Source organism: Aythya marila (genome assembly GCF_965140915.1).
Source record: "Aythya marila genome assembly, chromosome: 11".
Lineage (NCBI taxonomy): Eukaryota > Metazoa > Chordata > Aves > Anseriformes > Anatidae > Aythya > Aythya marila.
The window spans coordinates 18,982,724-18,999,214 of NC_139052.1; the positions used below are offsets into that span (position 1 = coordinate 18,982,724).

The 16,491-nt window shown below is 53.2% G+C and overlaps 2 protein-coding genes and 1 long non-coding RNA gene across 5 annotated transcripts; 2 read left to right on the forward strand and 1 right to left on the reverse strand.

Annotated features, from left to right (window-relative positions):
- The first annotated feature begins 587 nt into the window (after positions 1-587).
- RASL12 (RAS like family 12) lies at positions 588-5,033 on the forward strand. Of its 3 annotated transcripts, none has more exons than XM_082768834.1 (6): positions 588-706; positions 1,549-1,665; positions 2,335-2,391; positions 3,721-3,794; positions 3,870-4,060; positions 4,645-5,033. In XM_082768834.1, the coding sequence occupies exons 2-6, from the start codon at positions 1,557-1,559 to the stop codon at positions 5,027-5,029; spliced, it is 816 nt and encodes a 271-aa protein (XP_082624960.1). In that variant the 5' UTR covers positions 588-706; positions 1,549-1,556; the 3' UTR covers positions 5,030-5,033. The 3 variants fall into 3 exon arrangements, with proteins under 3 accessions (XP_082624960.1, XP_082624961.1, XP_082624962.1); XM_082768835.1 differs by lacking the exon at positions 588-706 and adding an exon at positions 915-1,355; XM_082768836.1 differs by lacking the exons at positions 588-706; positions 2,335-2,391 and adding an exon at positions 915-1,355.
- A 1,262-nt stretch (positions 5,034-6,295) lies between these two features.
- On the reverse strand, positions 6,296-12,909 carry SLC51B (SLC51 subunit beta). Its single transcript, XM_082768833.1, has 6 exons — positions 12,776-12,909; positions 9,164-9,260; positions 8,471-8,848; positions 8,034-8,177; positions 7,297-7,387; positions 6,296-6,528 (listed from the first exon to the last, which is right to left on the reverse strand). Exons 2-6 carry the CDS (start codon positions 9,201-9,203, stop codon positions 6,309-6,311), a joined length of 873 nt encoding a protein of 290 aa, XP_082624959.1. The 5' UTR covers positions 9,204-9,260; positions 12,776-12,909; the 3' UTR covers positions 6,296-6,308.
- On the forward strand, positions 11,168-16,381 carry LOC309882127. Its single transcript, XR_014318237.1, has 3 exons — positions 11,168-11,596; positions 12,736-12,968; positions 15,745-16,381. It is a non-coding gene; the product is annotated as an uncharacterized lncRNA (long non-coding RNA).
- The last annotated feature ends 110 nt before the right edge of the window (positions 16,382-16,491 follow it).

A 16,491-nucleotide genomic window follows, 5' to 3' on the forward strand; every position in this document is an offset into this window, starting at 1 on the left:
AGGCAAGCAGCCTGCCCTGCCCCGAGGCATTTTGTCTCTTTCTCTTTATTCTGGCTGGTTTGGGTGTCCCAGCATGGAGCAGTGGGGTGCCAGGGGGTGGCAGTGCTGTGGCCCTACTGGGTTCCCCCCAAAGACCCCACACGGGCAGAGGACAAAGTTCCACAGCACCCTGACAGCAGGCTGCTTTATGGCAACCTCTGCCAGAAGATTGAATGGTTTAAAAAAGAATAAAAATAATCTGGCTCTGATGCCTTGAAGCACACTCCACCTGTGCCCAAAGGCGATTTGGGGCAGGGGGGTTGCTGCCATCCCACCAAAATCAGTCCCTGGAGGGGCTCTGCTTCCCACAGGGGACTGACCCTGTCCGTTTGTCCATCCATCCAGGACAGCAGCGATGCTTGCAGGGGCTTCCACGGTCACAAACTATTTTGGGAAGGTTTAAAAATATCCTCCGTGCGCTACCGGGCAATCATCCCAGCGGCGCAGAGCCCCGCACGGCCACAGCAGCCCCCGTGCCCCCCAGGGCGACCCCAGCCCCTCCATGACCCCCCTGGGGGGACGCATCCAGCCCGGGCGGTGCCGGGCGCTGAGCCCCATCCCAAATGGCTGCGATTGCCATGACAACGCTGACTTCAGCTCCCTCCTCCTCCTCCTCCTCGCTTTTGGAGCCCGTTGGGCTGATGGCTCGGCGCGGTCAACAGCGGCGGTGAGTCCTCCCCTTGGGATCGCGTCTTTTTGGGTGGAAAAAGGAGATTTTTTTTCCCCCCGCTGAGCCTGCCAGCGGCAGGCGGTGCCCGTGCCCGAATGCTTCTTGCAGAGAAGGAGCCGGGGAGGACGGCGGCCGTGCTGGCACCGCGCTCCCGTGCGCTGCGTCTGCCCGCGGGAGGTGCAATGAGTGTGCCGGCCTCAGCCTGGGTGCTGCAGGGCTCTGGGGGGGGGGAGCCGGGCTCTGCTTTGGGGTTGTAGGGTCCCAGCGAGGTGCTGGGGAAGGGGACGTGTAAAAGTGGCCACCGGGAGCTGAGCTGGGGGGTCCCCATGGAGGCGATGCTGGCGATGGTCCCCCCGCCAAGCGCCGCTGGGCACCAGCAGGCACCCTGCTGCTGCTGGGGGTCTGCGGGGCTGCCCTCCCCGGGGCGTTGCACCAAGGGGACAGTCCTTGGGGCGGCTGGGGACGCGTGTCCAGCCCGGCCCCGGCGCGGCAGCTTGCCTTACAAGGAGTTTGGCTGGGGCGCGAGCGGTGGGAGCAGCACTCGCCTCCGCCTGCCTCATTCATTGGGAGCGCGGGCGGCGCAGGGGCCGCTGCTCCCCCAGCCCCGCCGTGGCCTCCACGCACCCGGCGAGCCTCGGAGGCACAGGTGGGAGGCTGCTTTCCTCTCTTTCTCCGCGGGTAGAGGGTGGAAAAGGGGGTCCCTGTCTTGATTTTTGGCCCCAGAGGCTGCGGCTGGAGGCGAGCGCATCCCCTCACCGGGTGGCGAGAGCGGCTGCGTCCCTGCTGCCCGGCGGGGAGGTGGCTGAGGGTCCCCACGTCCCCCCTGCTCTCTCCCGCAGGACCCAGGATGTCCTCGATGTTCGGCAAGCCCCGGGCTGGAGCCGAGCGGCCGCCCCAGAGCCCCCTCGCCGAGTGCAACGTGGCCATCCTGGGGTGCCGAGGGGCTGGCAAGTCAGGTGAGAGCGGGCACCGACGCGCCCCCCGGGCTGCCCAACGCTGCCCTTGGCTTTTCGGCACCCTTGGGTGCCCACCCAGCTTCAGCTCCCAGCACCCTGCTCTCCCGGCTCCTGCCCCATTGCAGCATCCCTGCCCCGATGCTGTGCACCAGCCCCGAGAATTTTTTATTTTTATTTTTATTTTCCTCATGTTTGGGAGAGGAAGAAGTTTCTCAGCAATCTTCCCGGAGCGGGTCAAAGCCTTTTGGGTCAGGCCCACGGCCGTGGCTGGGTTCGTTTGCTTTGCATGCAATGCCTGTGGGTTTTTTTTTAGGGTTATTTGTGGACGTTTAGGGTAGCAGCAGCATCTCTGCTTGTGCAGATCGGGGCCAGCAGGCGGGGGCTGAGCGGGTCCTGCTGGGGAGGGCTGCGTGGGTCCCCAAGCATCGGAGCCCAGAAACCCTCCCCGTGCCCCACCAGTGGTGCGAAAACCTCCCAAAATAACCCAGAATGGCTTTATTATTTATTATCCACAAGGCTCTTGTGGGAAAGGCGGGCAGGATTTGGGGAGAAGAGGTGCATTTTGGCTGGGAAGGGGGGGGTGACAGAGTGAGGGCACCATGGGGGCACACGGGGCGCTGCTTCGAGGGGTGACCGTGCTGTCCTCACCCAGCCCTTCCCCTCCCGCAGCCCTGACGGTGAAGTTTCTGACCAAGAGGTTCATCAGCGAGTATGATCCCAACCTGGGTAAGGCACCATCTCTGGGGTTCTCTCCCCTCCCTGTTTTTTTCCCTGCGTGTCCCCGATGTGCTCCGGCAGAGCACCCTTCCCACGTTTCCCACGAATATGGCATTTAAGGAGAAAAGAAAAAAAAATAAAGACCTGAAAAGCAAAAGAAGGGCTGGATTTGACCCAAACCAGCCTGTAAAAACAGCGGTGAAAGCGGTGCTCGCCCCTTGGGCACATCCCACAGGGAAAATCAGCTCCTTGCATCTCCATGCCAGAGGCAAAACCCAATTTTTGGGGGGTTTTGGGGGTACCCGTGCCTCCTGCTCACTCTTTGGGGTGTTTTGCAGGAGAAGGGGATGTGTAGGAGCCGGCATCCCTGGGGGCTGTGCTGTGCAGCAGGAGGGTCTGGGCATTTTTTTCTGCTCCGTTTGAGTAATTAATAACTATTTTCGTAGGCCTGCCTCCAGTGCGCAGTGAAGAACTGTAAATGATTTATCAGGGACATTAGGGAGATATGGACCCTGTCCAGGAACTAGCTCCAGCCCCTCATAACTCTTAAGAAAGAAGGAAAAATCCTTTATTCAGATCTTGTTTGTGGTTTCGCGGCGGTTCTGCCGTCTTCCCATGGCAAAACCTTCCCCAAACGCATCCCCTAAGACCCAGCCGGGAGAGGGCAGCTTCCAGCTGGGGCACCCCACGGGAGCCCCCCTGTTCCTAAAGCCCTGCACCCATTTCTAAAGAAAGGAGCTGCTGCTTTTGCCTGATTTCTCAGAAGCCAGCTCCATGGCAAGCCTCAAGCAGGGGCTTTATCTCGCTGGGTCGTATTTAGATAAGGGCTGAGCCAGGGCGCAGCCACGGTGGCCATGGTGGGTTGTTTCCCGTCCCCATAGGAGCCCACAGAGGGGACAGGGGGTGATCAGCCCACCACAGATTTGGGGGAAATCTCATGGGGGTGAACCCTGGAGGGAGCTGAGGGTGTTAGGGAAGGTTTGGCTGCTGTGGTTTGGAGGTGCTGAGGATGCTGCTGGTGTGAGGCTGGAGGGGGACCCAATTTCCAGTGAAACGAGGGCACGAGGTGCTGAGCTGTTTTGTCCTAAAGAGCAAAAATAAATCAATCCCATCTTACTTTTTGCATGCAGTAGGAGAAAGCTGCCCCCTACCAGGTTTGCCGAGCGGCATCGCCGCTGCGCCCACCTCCGGCCACCCCAAATAACGCCCGTGTAGGAAGGAGCGAGGCGAGAGGACGCTCCTCACCAGGAGCTTTGCCCACCGCATCCCACCCAGCCAGGGCTTTGCTGGGTGTTGGGGAACGTCCACCCCATCCTCACGGCCCCATTTCCCTTGCAGAGGACACCTACACCTCGGAGGAGCTGGTGGACCAGCAGCCCGTGCTGCTGAAGGTGATGGACACCGCCGACCAGGTGAGGGGCCGGGCAGCTCTCCCCGTGCCTCCAGCTGCACGGGGCCGGCTCTCACCCCGCTCCTCTCGCCCCCAGGACGGTCCTGGGAACTGCGAGCGCTACCTGTGCTGGGCCAACGCCTTCCTGGTGGTCTACAGCATCGACGACAGGGAGAGCTTCGAGGGCTGCCGCCGCTACCTCGACGTCCTCGCCCGGCATGCGCGGGGCTGCCAGCACGAGAGCCCCGTGCTCCTGCTGGGCAACAAGCTGGACATGGAGCAGTACAGGTACCCGCAGCCCCTCTTATCCTGCTGGGGAATTGCTCGCAGATCCCTCCCACTTGGGTGAAAAGCTCAGATTTGAGGGTTTGTTTTTTTTTTTTTTTTTTGTGGTTATTTCCACCCGCGTTGGCATTTGTCGCATCCTCGTGCGTATCCGGGGCGGGCTCTGCCGCCCACGGGGGGGATGCGCTGGCACGGAGCCCACCCCTGCTTTCGGTGGGATGTTTTTTCAGCTGTGTCATGAGGCAGCGTCAGCATGCTTTGGGCTTCGAGCTCCGGCTCCTTGCGGGCCGTTTGTGCTGCTCTGGGACACTCTGAGCTTGTGTCCTGCTGGCCCTCGACTCAAACTTCCTGATTTGGCCATCCCCAGAAGGTCCTGCTTGTGGGACCTGCCCTGTCCCCTTTCCACAGGGATGTGCTGGCCCTGCCATCACCCCCAGCCCCCTTTATCCTCCCTTGGCACACCTTTTTGTCCCCTGCGTGCCCCAAGACACGTGGACTTGCCCCTCTCCCCTTCCCATGCCATCACACCACCAAGACGAGCGCCCCGAGCGAGGCTGCGCCCATCGTCCCCCGTCCCCCTTCCGCAGGCAGGTGACCAAAGCTGAAGGCACATCGCTGGCCAGCAAGTTCGGGTGCCTTTTCTACGAGGTGTCGGCGTGCCAGGACTTCGCGGCGGTGCAGCACGTCTTCCACGAGGCGGTGCGGGAGGTGCGGCGCGAGGCGGAGCGCAGCCAGCCCCTCCGGCCCCTCTTCATCGCCGAGGAGCGGCCCTGCCTGCACGTGGCCACCCCGGCCACCTTGGCCACCCGGCAAGGGCTGGCCAGCTGCACCCTCAACACCCTCTCCACCGTCAACTACAAGGAAATCCCCTCGGTGGCCCAGGCCAAGCTGGTCACCGTCAAGTCCTCGCGGGCTCAGAGCAAGAGGAAAGCGCCCACGCTCACCTTGCTGAAAGGCTTCAAGATATTTTAAGGCGCTTCCCCGCGCAAGGGAGTGGTGAGAGATCCCCGTCCCCCGGCTCTGCGAGGGGCTGGGAGCATCGGGAGAGGGGACCTTGTCCCGTAGACACGTGCACAGCCCTGCCTGGGCGATGCATCTGTGGATTTGGGCACCTCCCGGGGCCGGGGAGCATCGCTGGGAGGGCGAGGGCTGACCCCGGGGCCGTGCGCTGGATGGAGTCGGTCAGGCAGAGGTGGGGAGCCCAGGAAGGATGAAGCAATCCCCAGACACAGAGGAGCCCGTGTCGTTCACCTGACAGGTCCCCTCGCCGAGCAATAAGAGGAATTTCTTTTTTAACCTGAACAAGAAAGTGGCGGATAATGTTACAGCTGACCAAAGGTCTCAGGTGTCCTAAAATTGATTCCCATGCATTGAAATAACTCGTACCAAAATAGCTTCTTTTTTTAACCAACTTTTATACGACAGCGTTCCTTTTCAAAGGCTTTGCACGGAGAGATGCTTCACTGACCAGGACGCGTTCCTAAAAGCTTTTTGTCTAAAAGACTGGTGTGATGTACTTCCCAAATGTCTTAAATTATTTTGTGGCCTCTGCATGCGCCCTGTGAGGGGCGTGAAGACAATCCTAACAGAGAGCACCGTGCGCCGTGACCAGGCTCTGTCTGTGCCCAGGCCAAGGGCTGTGTGTTGGAGCTCATCTGCTGCGCCAGGACAAATGTTCTGCTTCTCCCTGGAGTTGCACGGATCTGCAGAGTGAAACACCCCCCTGGACGTTTGTACATATATACATAATATATATATATATACGACCTTAGCGACGTAGAGAGAGATTCGATAGGGGATTTCGATCAACTTTGGCAAATATTTTAATAAAGGTGACTTTTTGAAAAGAGCAAACCCTCCTCTGCTTCGGTGTCGGTGTTTTCCTGAGGGCCTGTTCCCCAGCTGACCGTGGCGAGCCCCCAGCCCCTGGTGCCTCAGCCCCCAGCCCTGCCAGCGCAGGCGGGCGGCATCTGGGCGAGGGGGCGATGCTGGAGGGAGGGAAGCCTGGAGGCAGCTGAGAGCAGCGGGTAAAGAGCACCCAGATGGAGCTAAAATATGGGAGGCACAGCTCTGAGGGTCCAGAGCTACTTCTGCTGATGCAGCTCTGCTGCTTCCTTTCTTTTTTCTTTTTTTTTGTTTTTTTTTTCCCCTCCCCAGGCTAAACTGCATTGTTAAATTTCCCCATCTTCAGTGTGAATCGAGACATTTTGATGCTTTCCTTTGAGGATAAATGCTTGGACCCCAGCCGCTGTTACATGGCATCCTCTGAGCTCTCCTTGTACAGCGTGGTGACCGTCCCGTCCTTCCACTGAACCAGCACCTCCCCTGCCCTCTCCTCCTGCAGCGCCGGCTCCCGCGGCTGTGGGCTGCCCGGGTTGTACTCCTGCACCGGTATCAGGGCCTGCTTGGCTTCCAGCTCGGCTTGCTGGGCAGCTTGCACTGCTTCTTTGTACATGTGGATCTTCCTCTTCCTGCAGGAAAAACATGAAAAAGAGATAAGGAGAGAAGCAGCGAGCTCGGCCCACGTTTGGGGCACGTGCCCGAGGTGCTGTTACATCCATCCCTTTGCGTGCTTGGCCCCGGGAAGGCGTTAGCTGCTTAGGGGGAAGTGCTGCCAGCCATGCTGTGTCACCAAAGTGCTCTGAAGTGTCTGAGTACACACAGCCCCAGTGTTTACACTTGGAGAGCACAGCGCACCACGCTGCTTAAAGCAAGGCAGTAACACCCAGCAAGCTGTCGTTAAAATGAGAGGATGGCCGGGCAGACCTGCAGCATCACTTTTAGGGTTATCTCAGGGTGAAAGCTCGGCCCCTCGTGTGTTTTCTCGCTCCAGAAGGCAGCGAGTTACTCCTCAGATGCAGGGCTGAAAGCACTGTGGGATCGCAGATGGCTGGGGAGTTCTGCTTCAGTCCTGTGTGCCCCTATATTTATGGGTGGGCACCCCAAATACACACATTTAGCGGCATTTTCCTCCCAAAACCACTCTTGGGCTGGCCAGTGCTTTTGCACATGCTTTACTGGTGAGGATCCAGGGCACAGAGAAGTGAAGGTGCATGTTCTGAGTGGCACATGAGGAGAGCAGGAAGGTAAGGAAGGTTTTATGGTGAAGCAGGGGTCAAAGGAAGTTTGTCTTTGCTCTTCTCTCCATCCCTCAATGCTTGTTCCTGCCCAGCCAACCCCCCATGTCATCTGTTTGAGGTCCTTAGTGCACCACCACACCCTGAAATTTCCTCACTCACCTGTTTCGTGTAATGTTAATGCCCAGGAGGACAAGACCCAAAATCGTGGCCACGAAGGAAAGCGCGAGGACGGAGTAATTCCACGATGATGCTGGGGGAAGGACGGAGAGGCAGCATTAGCATGCACAGAGCAGGGGTCTGCAGAGCCCAGCCAGGTGCTTTCCAAGCTCATTAATCTGCCCCACATGGGTTTTCCACTTTTGAAAGCTGTGAGAGGCTGTGCCCGAGGGTGGGAGCAAGGCCGAGAGGTGCAGCACCCCACCACGAGCACTGCTCTAAAAAACCCTCCTCTCTTGCAGCCTTTCTCACCACTGCCACGCTCAGGAAGGTGGATTTTGCCCCAGAATACGGGATGTGCAGTGTGGATGGCAGCAGATGCTCTGCCCTTGAGTTTTGTGGCTTTGAAGTTGACCCTCGGGGCACTGACCCACTCATATTGATCTCCTCCCGTCACCCTGCCAAAATCACTGGTGATCTCAGACCTTTGCTCTTTTGGCAGCACATGCCTGGAAAGAGGCTGAAGCCCTCTCTGGGAGAAGACCCTGCCACAGCAAAGCCCCAAGCCTGACTTCACCCATGGCCTGCTTCTCTGGGAGGTGAGGCCGAGGGTTTATACACCTGGGGTAAATAACCTCCTCAGATAATTCCCTCAGGCACCTCTGCTAGGCAGGAGGGTTCCCGGCCAAGGACTGTGCATTTCTGTTTGGACTCAGCCCAGGAACATCTGCAGGACTTACGGTCTTCTGTGCGGAAGAACCACAGCAGATTGCTCAGCTCTTCTGGATCCATACCCGCCACGAGGGTGGAGTTGTATGCTGTGTGGTCGTACACCTGCGTGCTGGTGAGGGCTGCATAGAAGTAGCTGTCTTGCACTGCCCTGGCTGTGGAGGAGAAGAACAGAGAGATACAGAGGTCTTTCACTGCAATATTTCAGTCAGGAAACGGCCCCCGGTGCTGCCCACGACACCTCTCCAAGCAGGCAGAACCAAGCTCAGAGTGCACAGCCTCATTTTAGGTACTCAGAAAGCAGAGGGTGCCTCTGGCTGTGGTGTTTCTGCAGGTCCCATCACAGTGGGCTTTTCCAGGGCTGGAAAGCCCCCAGGATGCTGACTGTGCCCTCCCACCTTCCCTGGCAGTGCAGATGCACCACCAGGACCTGGTGGGCAGCACTCACCTGCTTTTTCCTCACAGACGTTCCGCTCCGTGACACCTTGCCACCACTGAGCCTTGAGGCCTCTCACATTATCGAGACTAACTCCTTTCCTGCTTGCCACCAGGTAGCTCTGGCTGCTGCCCAGAGGGGACAGCAATGAGTTGGAGCAGTCCCAGCCCGTGGAAGCTGTGCTGTCACAGGGGCTTGTCTGCACCCCGCTGTCCTCCAGCACAGAGAGGCAGCTCTGCGTGCCGTGATTCTTCAAGGAATCACCCTGCCAAGACCAGTTCTGGAAATTTGAATCTGGGTCACAGTCCTCCAGCAGTAAACTCTCGTCCATCGGGCTGGCTTGTAAACACAGCTTGATTTTGGCATTCTTCATCAGAAAAGCTTCTGTGTCTGCAAAGAAACCAGAACGTGAGCGTGGCCACCCTGTCACAACATGAGTGTGTCACCTCCGTGACCATCAGGTGTCTTCCCTGGTGTCAAAGAGGTTGCAATGCTGCTGTGAGCAAAGGCTTAGGGTGTAGTTTTCCCCATGGTCAGGCTGCTGCTGACTCTCACGTGTGTGCCTCCAGCTCCTGTGAGCCTGCCCTGCACACAACGCTGTGTCGTGGCCCCTGCTGAGCTCAGAGTGGGTGAGAATCTGTGAAGAGGCTCAGCCTTGGCATGTGTCTCTTCCTTCACCCACACTGCTGTCCTCTAAGCCTTTACCTTGCAGCAGGAAAAAGGGGATTATCCAGAGTATCCTCATATTTGTACGTGCAGCTCGGATGGATCACGACTTCACCAGCGTTCAGTGTGCAGATGCCTGGGAAAGAGAGAGGTGAGAGGCGAGGAACAACCTCGCAGTACCTTCCTGTAGCTCCCACTGTGCAGTGCCATGGGTTTTATCAGTGGTGCCCTGACGTTATCATGCAGAGGGAGTGGAGAGAGTGAGCCAGCATGTTCCTTTTCTGGTGTCTACAGAAGACGAGACAAGAGTACAACTAGAAGCGACGATCTTCTGAACAACCCTGTGCTCATGCTGATGCCCCTCCCTGCTCCAGCTTTGTATTCAGAAAGGGGACTTGATGTCCCTGTGCAGCTGGGCAATCTTTTTATTTCTGCAGATGTGAGTTTTTGCTGCCAGGATGGGGTGCAGACACAGGCAATGGCTCTGGGAGCCACTGGGGTCTGGCACAGGGTGGGTCTGGCACAGGGCTGGGGTGGGACCCCTCGCCTGGGTGACCCTGTACAGGTGGGAGCTTGGTGCTAGAGCCAGCCCCTCCCCAAATAACCTGGCTCCTTCCTCGCTCCCCTGCCATGATCCCAGAGAATACGTATTTTGTGGGCAGTGATGATCTGCTGACGGCCCAGGGATGGCAGAATAAGGGTGTGGAGACGAGGAAGCAGAGGGCTCAGCTCCAAGAGGAGGACTAGCCAGCTTGCCGTTGAGGCAAAGGTATCTCCCATCCCTCAGGGAAGCAGAAAGCTCCTCCTTGACCTTTAGTCCCTCATTTGTCAATGGCATCAGTCCAGCTTTTATAGCTGCTTGTCCAACTCAGTTCCTCAGCCTCCTTTGGAAGGACCTGAGCAGAGCAGAGGGCTTCCCAGCCCCCCTGGCCCTGTCCCCATAGCCTGGCTGTGTCTGCACTGCCCTCCCAGTGCATGATGCAGGCAAGGCCAACTGAGCTTGGGCAGTTACGTCCACGTTGCCCCTAAAAGAACAGCTTGGGCGTAGGCGTTTTGACACCTGAACCCCAATATGTGGCCACCCAGCTGGTGGTCCCCGAGCCGAGCTACTTGTGGGTGGAAGAGGCTTGAGCACAGGCTCTCAGCAGGGGCTAGCACTGATGACTAGGGTGTTCCCCGGAGGACTAATGACTGCCAAGGGAAGGAATGGGCTCAGGGACAAGGAAAATCGTCCACTGCAAGTTACCTCGTGACCGTGAGGTTGGACCTACCCAGCCCACTGCTCAGCCACGAGAGAGCAGAGCTGCTGTCACTGCTCGCTGGCCTCATCTGAACCGTCACCCGCTCGTAGGTGAAGAACACGCTGGCCCCACAGGCGATTAATTATTATATGAAGACCAAGACCTGTGTGACTGCCTGATACTCACAACTTTCATTCTCACTCGTAGCATGGCCCCGCACTGCCTAAAACTGTTCCCTGGAAATCGCTCGCGAGCATGTTCCGCGGCGCCAGGCGTGTCAATAACACTCCTGCTGACTCCTCAGGCAAGCGTTCGTCCTATCGGTTATAGACCTAATGATTGCTACTATTTCCACCCCCCCTTCTCAATGTCTTCACAATTCAAAGTTCACTTTTTATAGCCAACCAGGCATGCAGGCTTGCTCCCTCCTGCCAGAAAGCTGCCTGTTAGCGATGCTTGGAGGATAGGGCTCTGAAATACCTCACGTGCCCCCCTCTGGTTCCGTATTTCAGAAAATATGAATAAAGCTGCTCCCCGCAGTTAGGTACGCCAATTACCTTGCAGTCCAGGTAAGCTTTAGCTATTGACATGGATCACTCCACAGAAAGGAGGAAATAGAGTGCTGATGCCAATGAAACCAACTTACAAGTCTGCTACACCCTAATAAGAAGTGCCACTTGAACGTGTAAAGTCTTCCCGTGCAAGGCTTCTGTCTAATCATTTGCTCGAGCAAGAACATTTGACATGCAGGTTGCTCGTTTTCTCCTGAGGTGCTTCACAACCTGCAGGCTACCTCCTGGTATCTGCACTGCCGCTGTCGTGCACAGCAGGGACACACGGGAGGACTGCTAAAAGCAGCGCCTCAGGAAGAATACAGTGGCAGAATGGGTATCCATCTCGTATTAATAGGAAATATAGGTAAAAGCCTTTACAGGAATCCTGTTTTTGTAAGGATCTTCGATACCCACGTTGAGCTGACCGAACTACTTTGGAAGTTTCATTCACCAAAGTGCTCCCAGGTCGGTGTGCCTACCCCAGCGGAGAGCTTGCTCCAGTCCTCCACGTGTGGCTGACCCAGGTTCTCCAGTAGAGAACGAGTAACAGTGAGTCCCACAAGGCTGGGCACCCACTGGAGAGTTTGGATCTTTTAAAGTCATCTCCTCCTGCCATCCTGAAGAGCTGCTCTGCTTTCCATATCCCAGCTTGGGTGAGCACTGCTCCAGGACACGAGGTAAGAGGGTGATGCCTTCTCCACTGTTGCCCTGCCCATGTCTCAGCAGGCACTCTGGCCTCTGCTGGATGGGGCAAACCCATAAATTCAGGCCTTAGACATCTCTAAGCTATGGGATTTGGTCCCTCAGCCCTGTGAAGACAGAGGGTGCTTCCCAGCTTGGGTACAGCATGGAGAAGTCAAAGAAGAGAAAGTTCATGCATTTTAGGCATGTTTGGAAGGAGGTGGAAGGAACAAACAGGCCAGCAGCTCTCAAGAAAACATTTTGCCCATGCTATTTTGAGTTATATTCATTCCTGAACAATGTCATCCTTTTTTTTTTTTTCTTTTTTTTTTTTTTCCTTCCTATTTTCAAATGGGATGTTGACGTGCAAGTTGCAGCTCTATGCTGCATGTACTTCATAAATGGAGTTACTCGCCTCTTCCATCCCAAATCCTCTGGTTCAAAACCAGGATCTGTGGAATTTGGTGTCATCCTATGATACCTCAAGAAAATACAGAAAAATGGCAAGAGACTGCTTCTTACTACTAAGATGGAAAAAAAAAAATCTGGAAAGATGATGAAGCACAGCCTCTGGTAGGATGACAACGTCCTGCTGGTCCTCCTACTCTGTACTCATTACACTTTATGCTTACGGTGTCCCAGTCTTTGTAAATTAGTGTCCTCTTGCCCTCCAGGCTGTCTCTCTGATAGTTATCTTAACTGACTGTGTTAGAATGTGACAGTTACTCCAAATACTCTATCCAACTGGGATGCCCTGTCTTTGGGATTCATACAGGACATACAGTGTCACACCGTGGAGACACAGATGGACAGGTTTGTGTATGTAAAGGTACATTGAGGACTGAGATCACTTAAAGAACACACTACAATTGCTTAGCATTTAAAACATTGAAACAAGAAAGCAGACTGAAGTATTTTTCAACCTTTGTAAAGCCAGAAGTTAAAAAGCAAATCTAAGTTATATTAGGTATTTTCCAGGCTGTTTATATGCAGGAGTTATCCCAGCCTGCTTCTCCCTTCCCATTCATTCTCTTCTTAAATATGTCACGCAGCCTTTACTTAAAATTATGAGGAGCTGAGCTTCCTAACCAAAAGAAACGAACCCATTAACAATAGCTATAAATTAACCCACCAGCTAGCGCACCAGGAATGTCAGCTAATCTCAGCCAACTCACCAGAAACACGCAGTTCCCAGGAGAGGGGCAGCTACATTTCTTCTGCGAGCCCTGCCGTCTGAAGACGTCTGTCCTGAGCACCCGTCAGCGCCTTCCTACGGTGACAAGGTTGCCCGTCGTCCTCCTCCTCTCCGAGTGCTACGGGCTGTGATTCACTCTGCTCCTGAGTCATGCATGAAGGCTAGTCCAACAGGTGAGGTTTGCTCCGGTCCCTGAAAAAAACACACCTCTTTAGTGGGTCCATTTACAGCACAGGGTGAACGACCTTTTCCCAAAGAATGAACCGTAGGAAACATGCAGTTTATTTGCTCAAGCTATTGGCATTATCAGTATTAAAAGAGCATGCCGAGTAAAATGGCACTGTAATAAGTTACCCCAGGGGTTAAAATAAGGGATACTGTTCGTTCTGCCTGGCTCCGTCCTCACTGCATAAAGGAAATGTGTCCTGATAAGCAGGCAATCGCCCTTTTTTTTTTTTTTTTTTTTTTAAAGTGAATAGTCATTCTAAGGAGCTTGGAGCATCTTAAAGAGTGCTTGGTTTTGCACGCAAACGCAAAGCACCCATCAGAGATTGTGCCATCTGTGTTAAAGGTAACAAGCATCTGAGTTGGCCAAGTTAACAGACTGCCAAGAGGCTTTGCAGCTCGAGAAGTCTTGTGTGGTGTCTTTCTGTGCCAGACACATTTGGGGAAGAGGATTCATTTTCAATACAGTCTTGGTGCGCTTCCTGATCCATGGATATCCAAGCTGGATCCCTCTCAGTAATGGGCTTTGTGCACACAGCTAGCACTGGTTAGCTTCAGCTTAAGGGGAGTCTCCACATGTTCACTCTGTTCTTGGTGTTTTCCAGCTTGAAATAAAGTGCCTTTGGCATTGCAGCCCTGCTCCAGAATGATTAATCTTTTGAATCCCACTCTACATCCGACTCAGAGCTTCCCCTGGCTACCCCTGTGCAACGTCACCCAGAGACAGAAGGGTTTCACTGGTCAGTGTCAGCCTGGCAGGGCTCGGGTCAGGGCTCGCACTCAGAGACACATCCTCTTGGAAATGAGGAGGGACAGCACACCACGCTGCATATCATCTTCTCTTCCCTCCTCATTTCATTTTGGGTCATTTAAAAAGACACCTGGCCAGCGTAGCACAGTCTCCAAGGAGAAGGATGGAGAAGCTAACCATGGCAAAGAAGGGGCTGGATCAGGACAGGACTGCAAAGCCCCAGCAGGTCCCTTTTCATCCCAGGTTCCTACATAGCTTGACTTAATAGATAATAATTTAGAGATTTTTGGAAGCTGGTCGCGATGGTGTTGGGCATTTCCCTAATCCAAAGCCTCTGAAGCCATGGCCAGAAACCTGACCAGCAGAGGCAGAGTGCCTGCAGCCCCTGGGAAGTCAGGGGCAGCTTCAGCAGCTCTGTAGCACAGAGGTCTGGGCACTGTCCTGCCTCGGTGCTGCTCAGAAGCAATCTTTTCAGCAACCAGTGTGAGTGTTTTATTTCAAGCTTCCCCTGACAACACTGGCACTCTTTAATGAGAGATATCTCTTTACTTCTTGGAGACACTTTCAGTGTCTTTGGCTAGGAAGCAAAGTGTAGATAGGACGTTGATTTGTGTTCTGCTTCCTCCTAAGATTTGTCTTTACTACTCATAGGAAGAACTCCTTTGACCTTGACATTTTAATTTTGCTTATCTTTTTTGATCCCTTCTGTGTCTTTGACCCGAAATGCCTGGTTACAGAATAACTAAACATTCAGAGTATTTTTTTTTCCATGTACAAAAGCAGAGTTCAAATCCAGCAGGAAAGCTGCTTTTCTTTTTTTCTTTTTCTTTTTTTTTTTCTTTCTTTTTTTTTCTTTTTCGTTTTTCCCTTTTTTTTTTTTTTTTTGAATAATTTATTGCTTTCCCTGCTGTAAAAAACGCACCCAGACAAATCTTTAGTTAAATGTCATGTACACTGTGGACAAGGCATAGAACAACAATAGACTGTTTGAATTATATGGTTGCATCAGAGCTGAGGATGGATTACTTGGGATTAAGTTATGTTAGAGTGAATTTAAGTCCACTTCATAAATGTAAGGCAACTGAAATATTAATTATTTCATGAGTAAGCCTGGCAGAAGCCCAGCATGGACTTGAAGTATTTCCAGGAGCCTTAACTACAGACAGAACTGAGAATACCTCTCCAAGGCTTAAATTCACCTCACTTCTGTTCAGATAGAAGGCAAAGCTCCTTACACAGTGCAGATGTGCCACTGGCACTTTTCACTTTTCATGTGCTTGGATCTAAGAGCAAAATATTAATATTGAGCAGCACTTGAGTGCTGGGTTTAAACTGCCAGCTTTTGGATGGTGCTTGTGCCTTTTAAACACGCGTGGTATGTTCCTGGCTGTTCTGAAGGCCACGAAGTGTTGGTGATAAATCCAGGGTTTCACCCAAGATCTCAGCGGATATTTTCCTGCACCACACAGAACATTTTCTTCAGTTTAGTCCATGCAAGGGCGTAATGCTAGTGATGAGAACAATCAATGTTCTCCCACACCATCAGCCTTTGCTTCAGGTCTAAGCCAGCCACTGCACATCTAGCCACGTCCATCAGTCAATTCTTTCCCGAATTGCTCCCTCTGCTTTTGGAAAACATGAATATTTTCAGCATCTGAGATAATTATGTGGTCAAATTACACACTGTGTGAAACACTACTTCCTCTCTTGTGGAGCCTGATAGCAGTAAGTGCCTGATAATACTTCTTGCAATCTCTTAGTTTTGTGCAACAACTAATTGTTCCTTGTTTACCAGCCCCGTACTATTAATGATCAGACAGGCTCCCAGCCTGCCCTTCTCCTCACATCTGTTTTGCAAGCAGAAATATGCAGGTTACTGTAATCTCTTCTTGAACAGAAGCCATTCCTGCATCCTTGTTCCCCTCTTGTTTATCTTTTCTTTTTTTTTTTTTCTTTTTTTTTTTTTTCCCCAGAAATATACACACCCTGACATGAGCTGACTGGAATTGCACAGAGTGGCCTGGATGTTACAGAACTGAGGATTTTCATGGGGCTCCACTAATAACAGAGCATTAAGCTTTTTGGAGCAATTGATTTTTATGCGTTGACACTCAACTATGAAATTATCTTGGCATTTAATATTCTCCTTTTCTTGGAATGTATGGGACATAATCACCACATTTAGGATTGTTTGGCTCTTTTATTACCTTTCTCATTTACACTTTCCCATCAGTTCTCCTATGTTTCTACCAGTGGAGATGGAGGCATACTCTGTGTCAGAAGGGAAAAAGCCCTGATGATGGCCAAACAGATAAGAAAGAGGGAGTAAAAATGCATAGTGCTATTTAATGTGGCACAAAATCTCATGTTCCTTAATAATCCTTCCCTGGTGCATCCTCCTGACATGAACTGTCCTCTTATTTCCACATAATTTACATGTTTTCACTGGCATATATAAATTGTTCCCAGATTCTCATGTACTCTGTTTGAGAAATGCCTCATGTCAAAGGCACTAGGCTATGTCGTCATTTAGATGTATAGGGAATTGCGTGTGTAATTTACACTAAATGAACATCCACACAAATAAACCATCTTCCCATGGGGGAAAAGAATGTCCTCAGCAGAATGATAAAATATTTTGTTTCTTATGTTATGGGAGAAGACAGTTCTTTAAGTGATTATCCTGACCTCATGACTTACAAGAAAACATTCTTCAAATT

Bases quoted from the DNA above. Each gene is read 5' to 3' on its own strand.
- RASL12 (XM_082768834.1), top strand. From the start codon at position 1,557: ATGTCCTCGATGTTCGGCAAGCCCCGGGCTGGAGCCGAGCGGCCGCCC. The intron at 1,666-2,334 runs GTGAGAGCGGGC...CCCCTCCCGCAG, and splicing joins CCGAGGGGCTGGCAAGTCAG to CCCTGACGGTGAAGTTTCTG. The intron at 4,061-4,644 runs GTACCCGCAGCC...CCCCTTCCGCAG, and splicing joins CTGGACATGGAGCAGTACAG to GCAGGTGACCAAAGCTGAAG.
- SLC51B (XM_082768833.1), bottom strand. From the start codon at position 9,203: ATGAGGATACTCTGGATAATCCCCTTTTTCCTGCTGCAAG. The intron at 8,178-8,470 runs GTGAGTGCTGCC...TCTCCTCCACAG, and splicing joins CGTCTGTGAGGAAAAAGCAG to CCAGGGCAGTGCAAGACAGC. The intron at 7,388-8,033 runs GTAAGTCCTGCA...TCCTTCCCCCAG, and splicing joins GTTCTTCCGCACAGAAGACC to CATCATCGTGGAATTACTCC.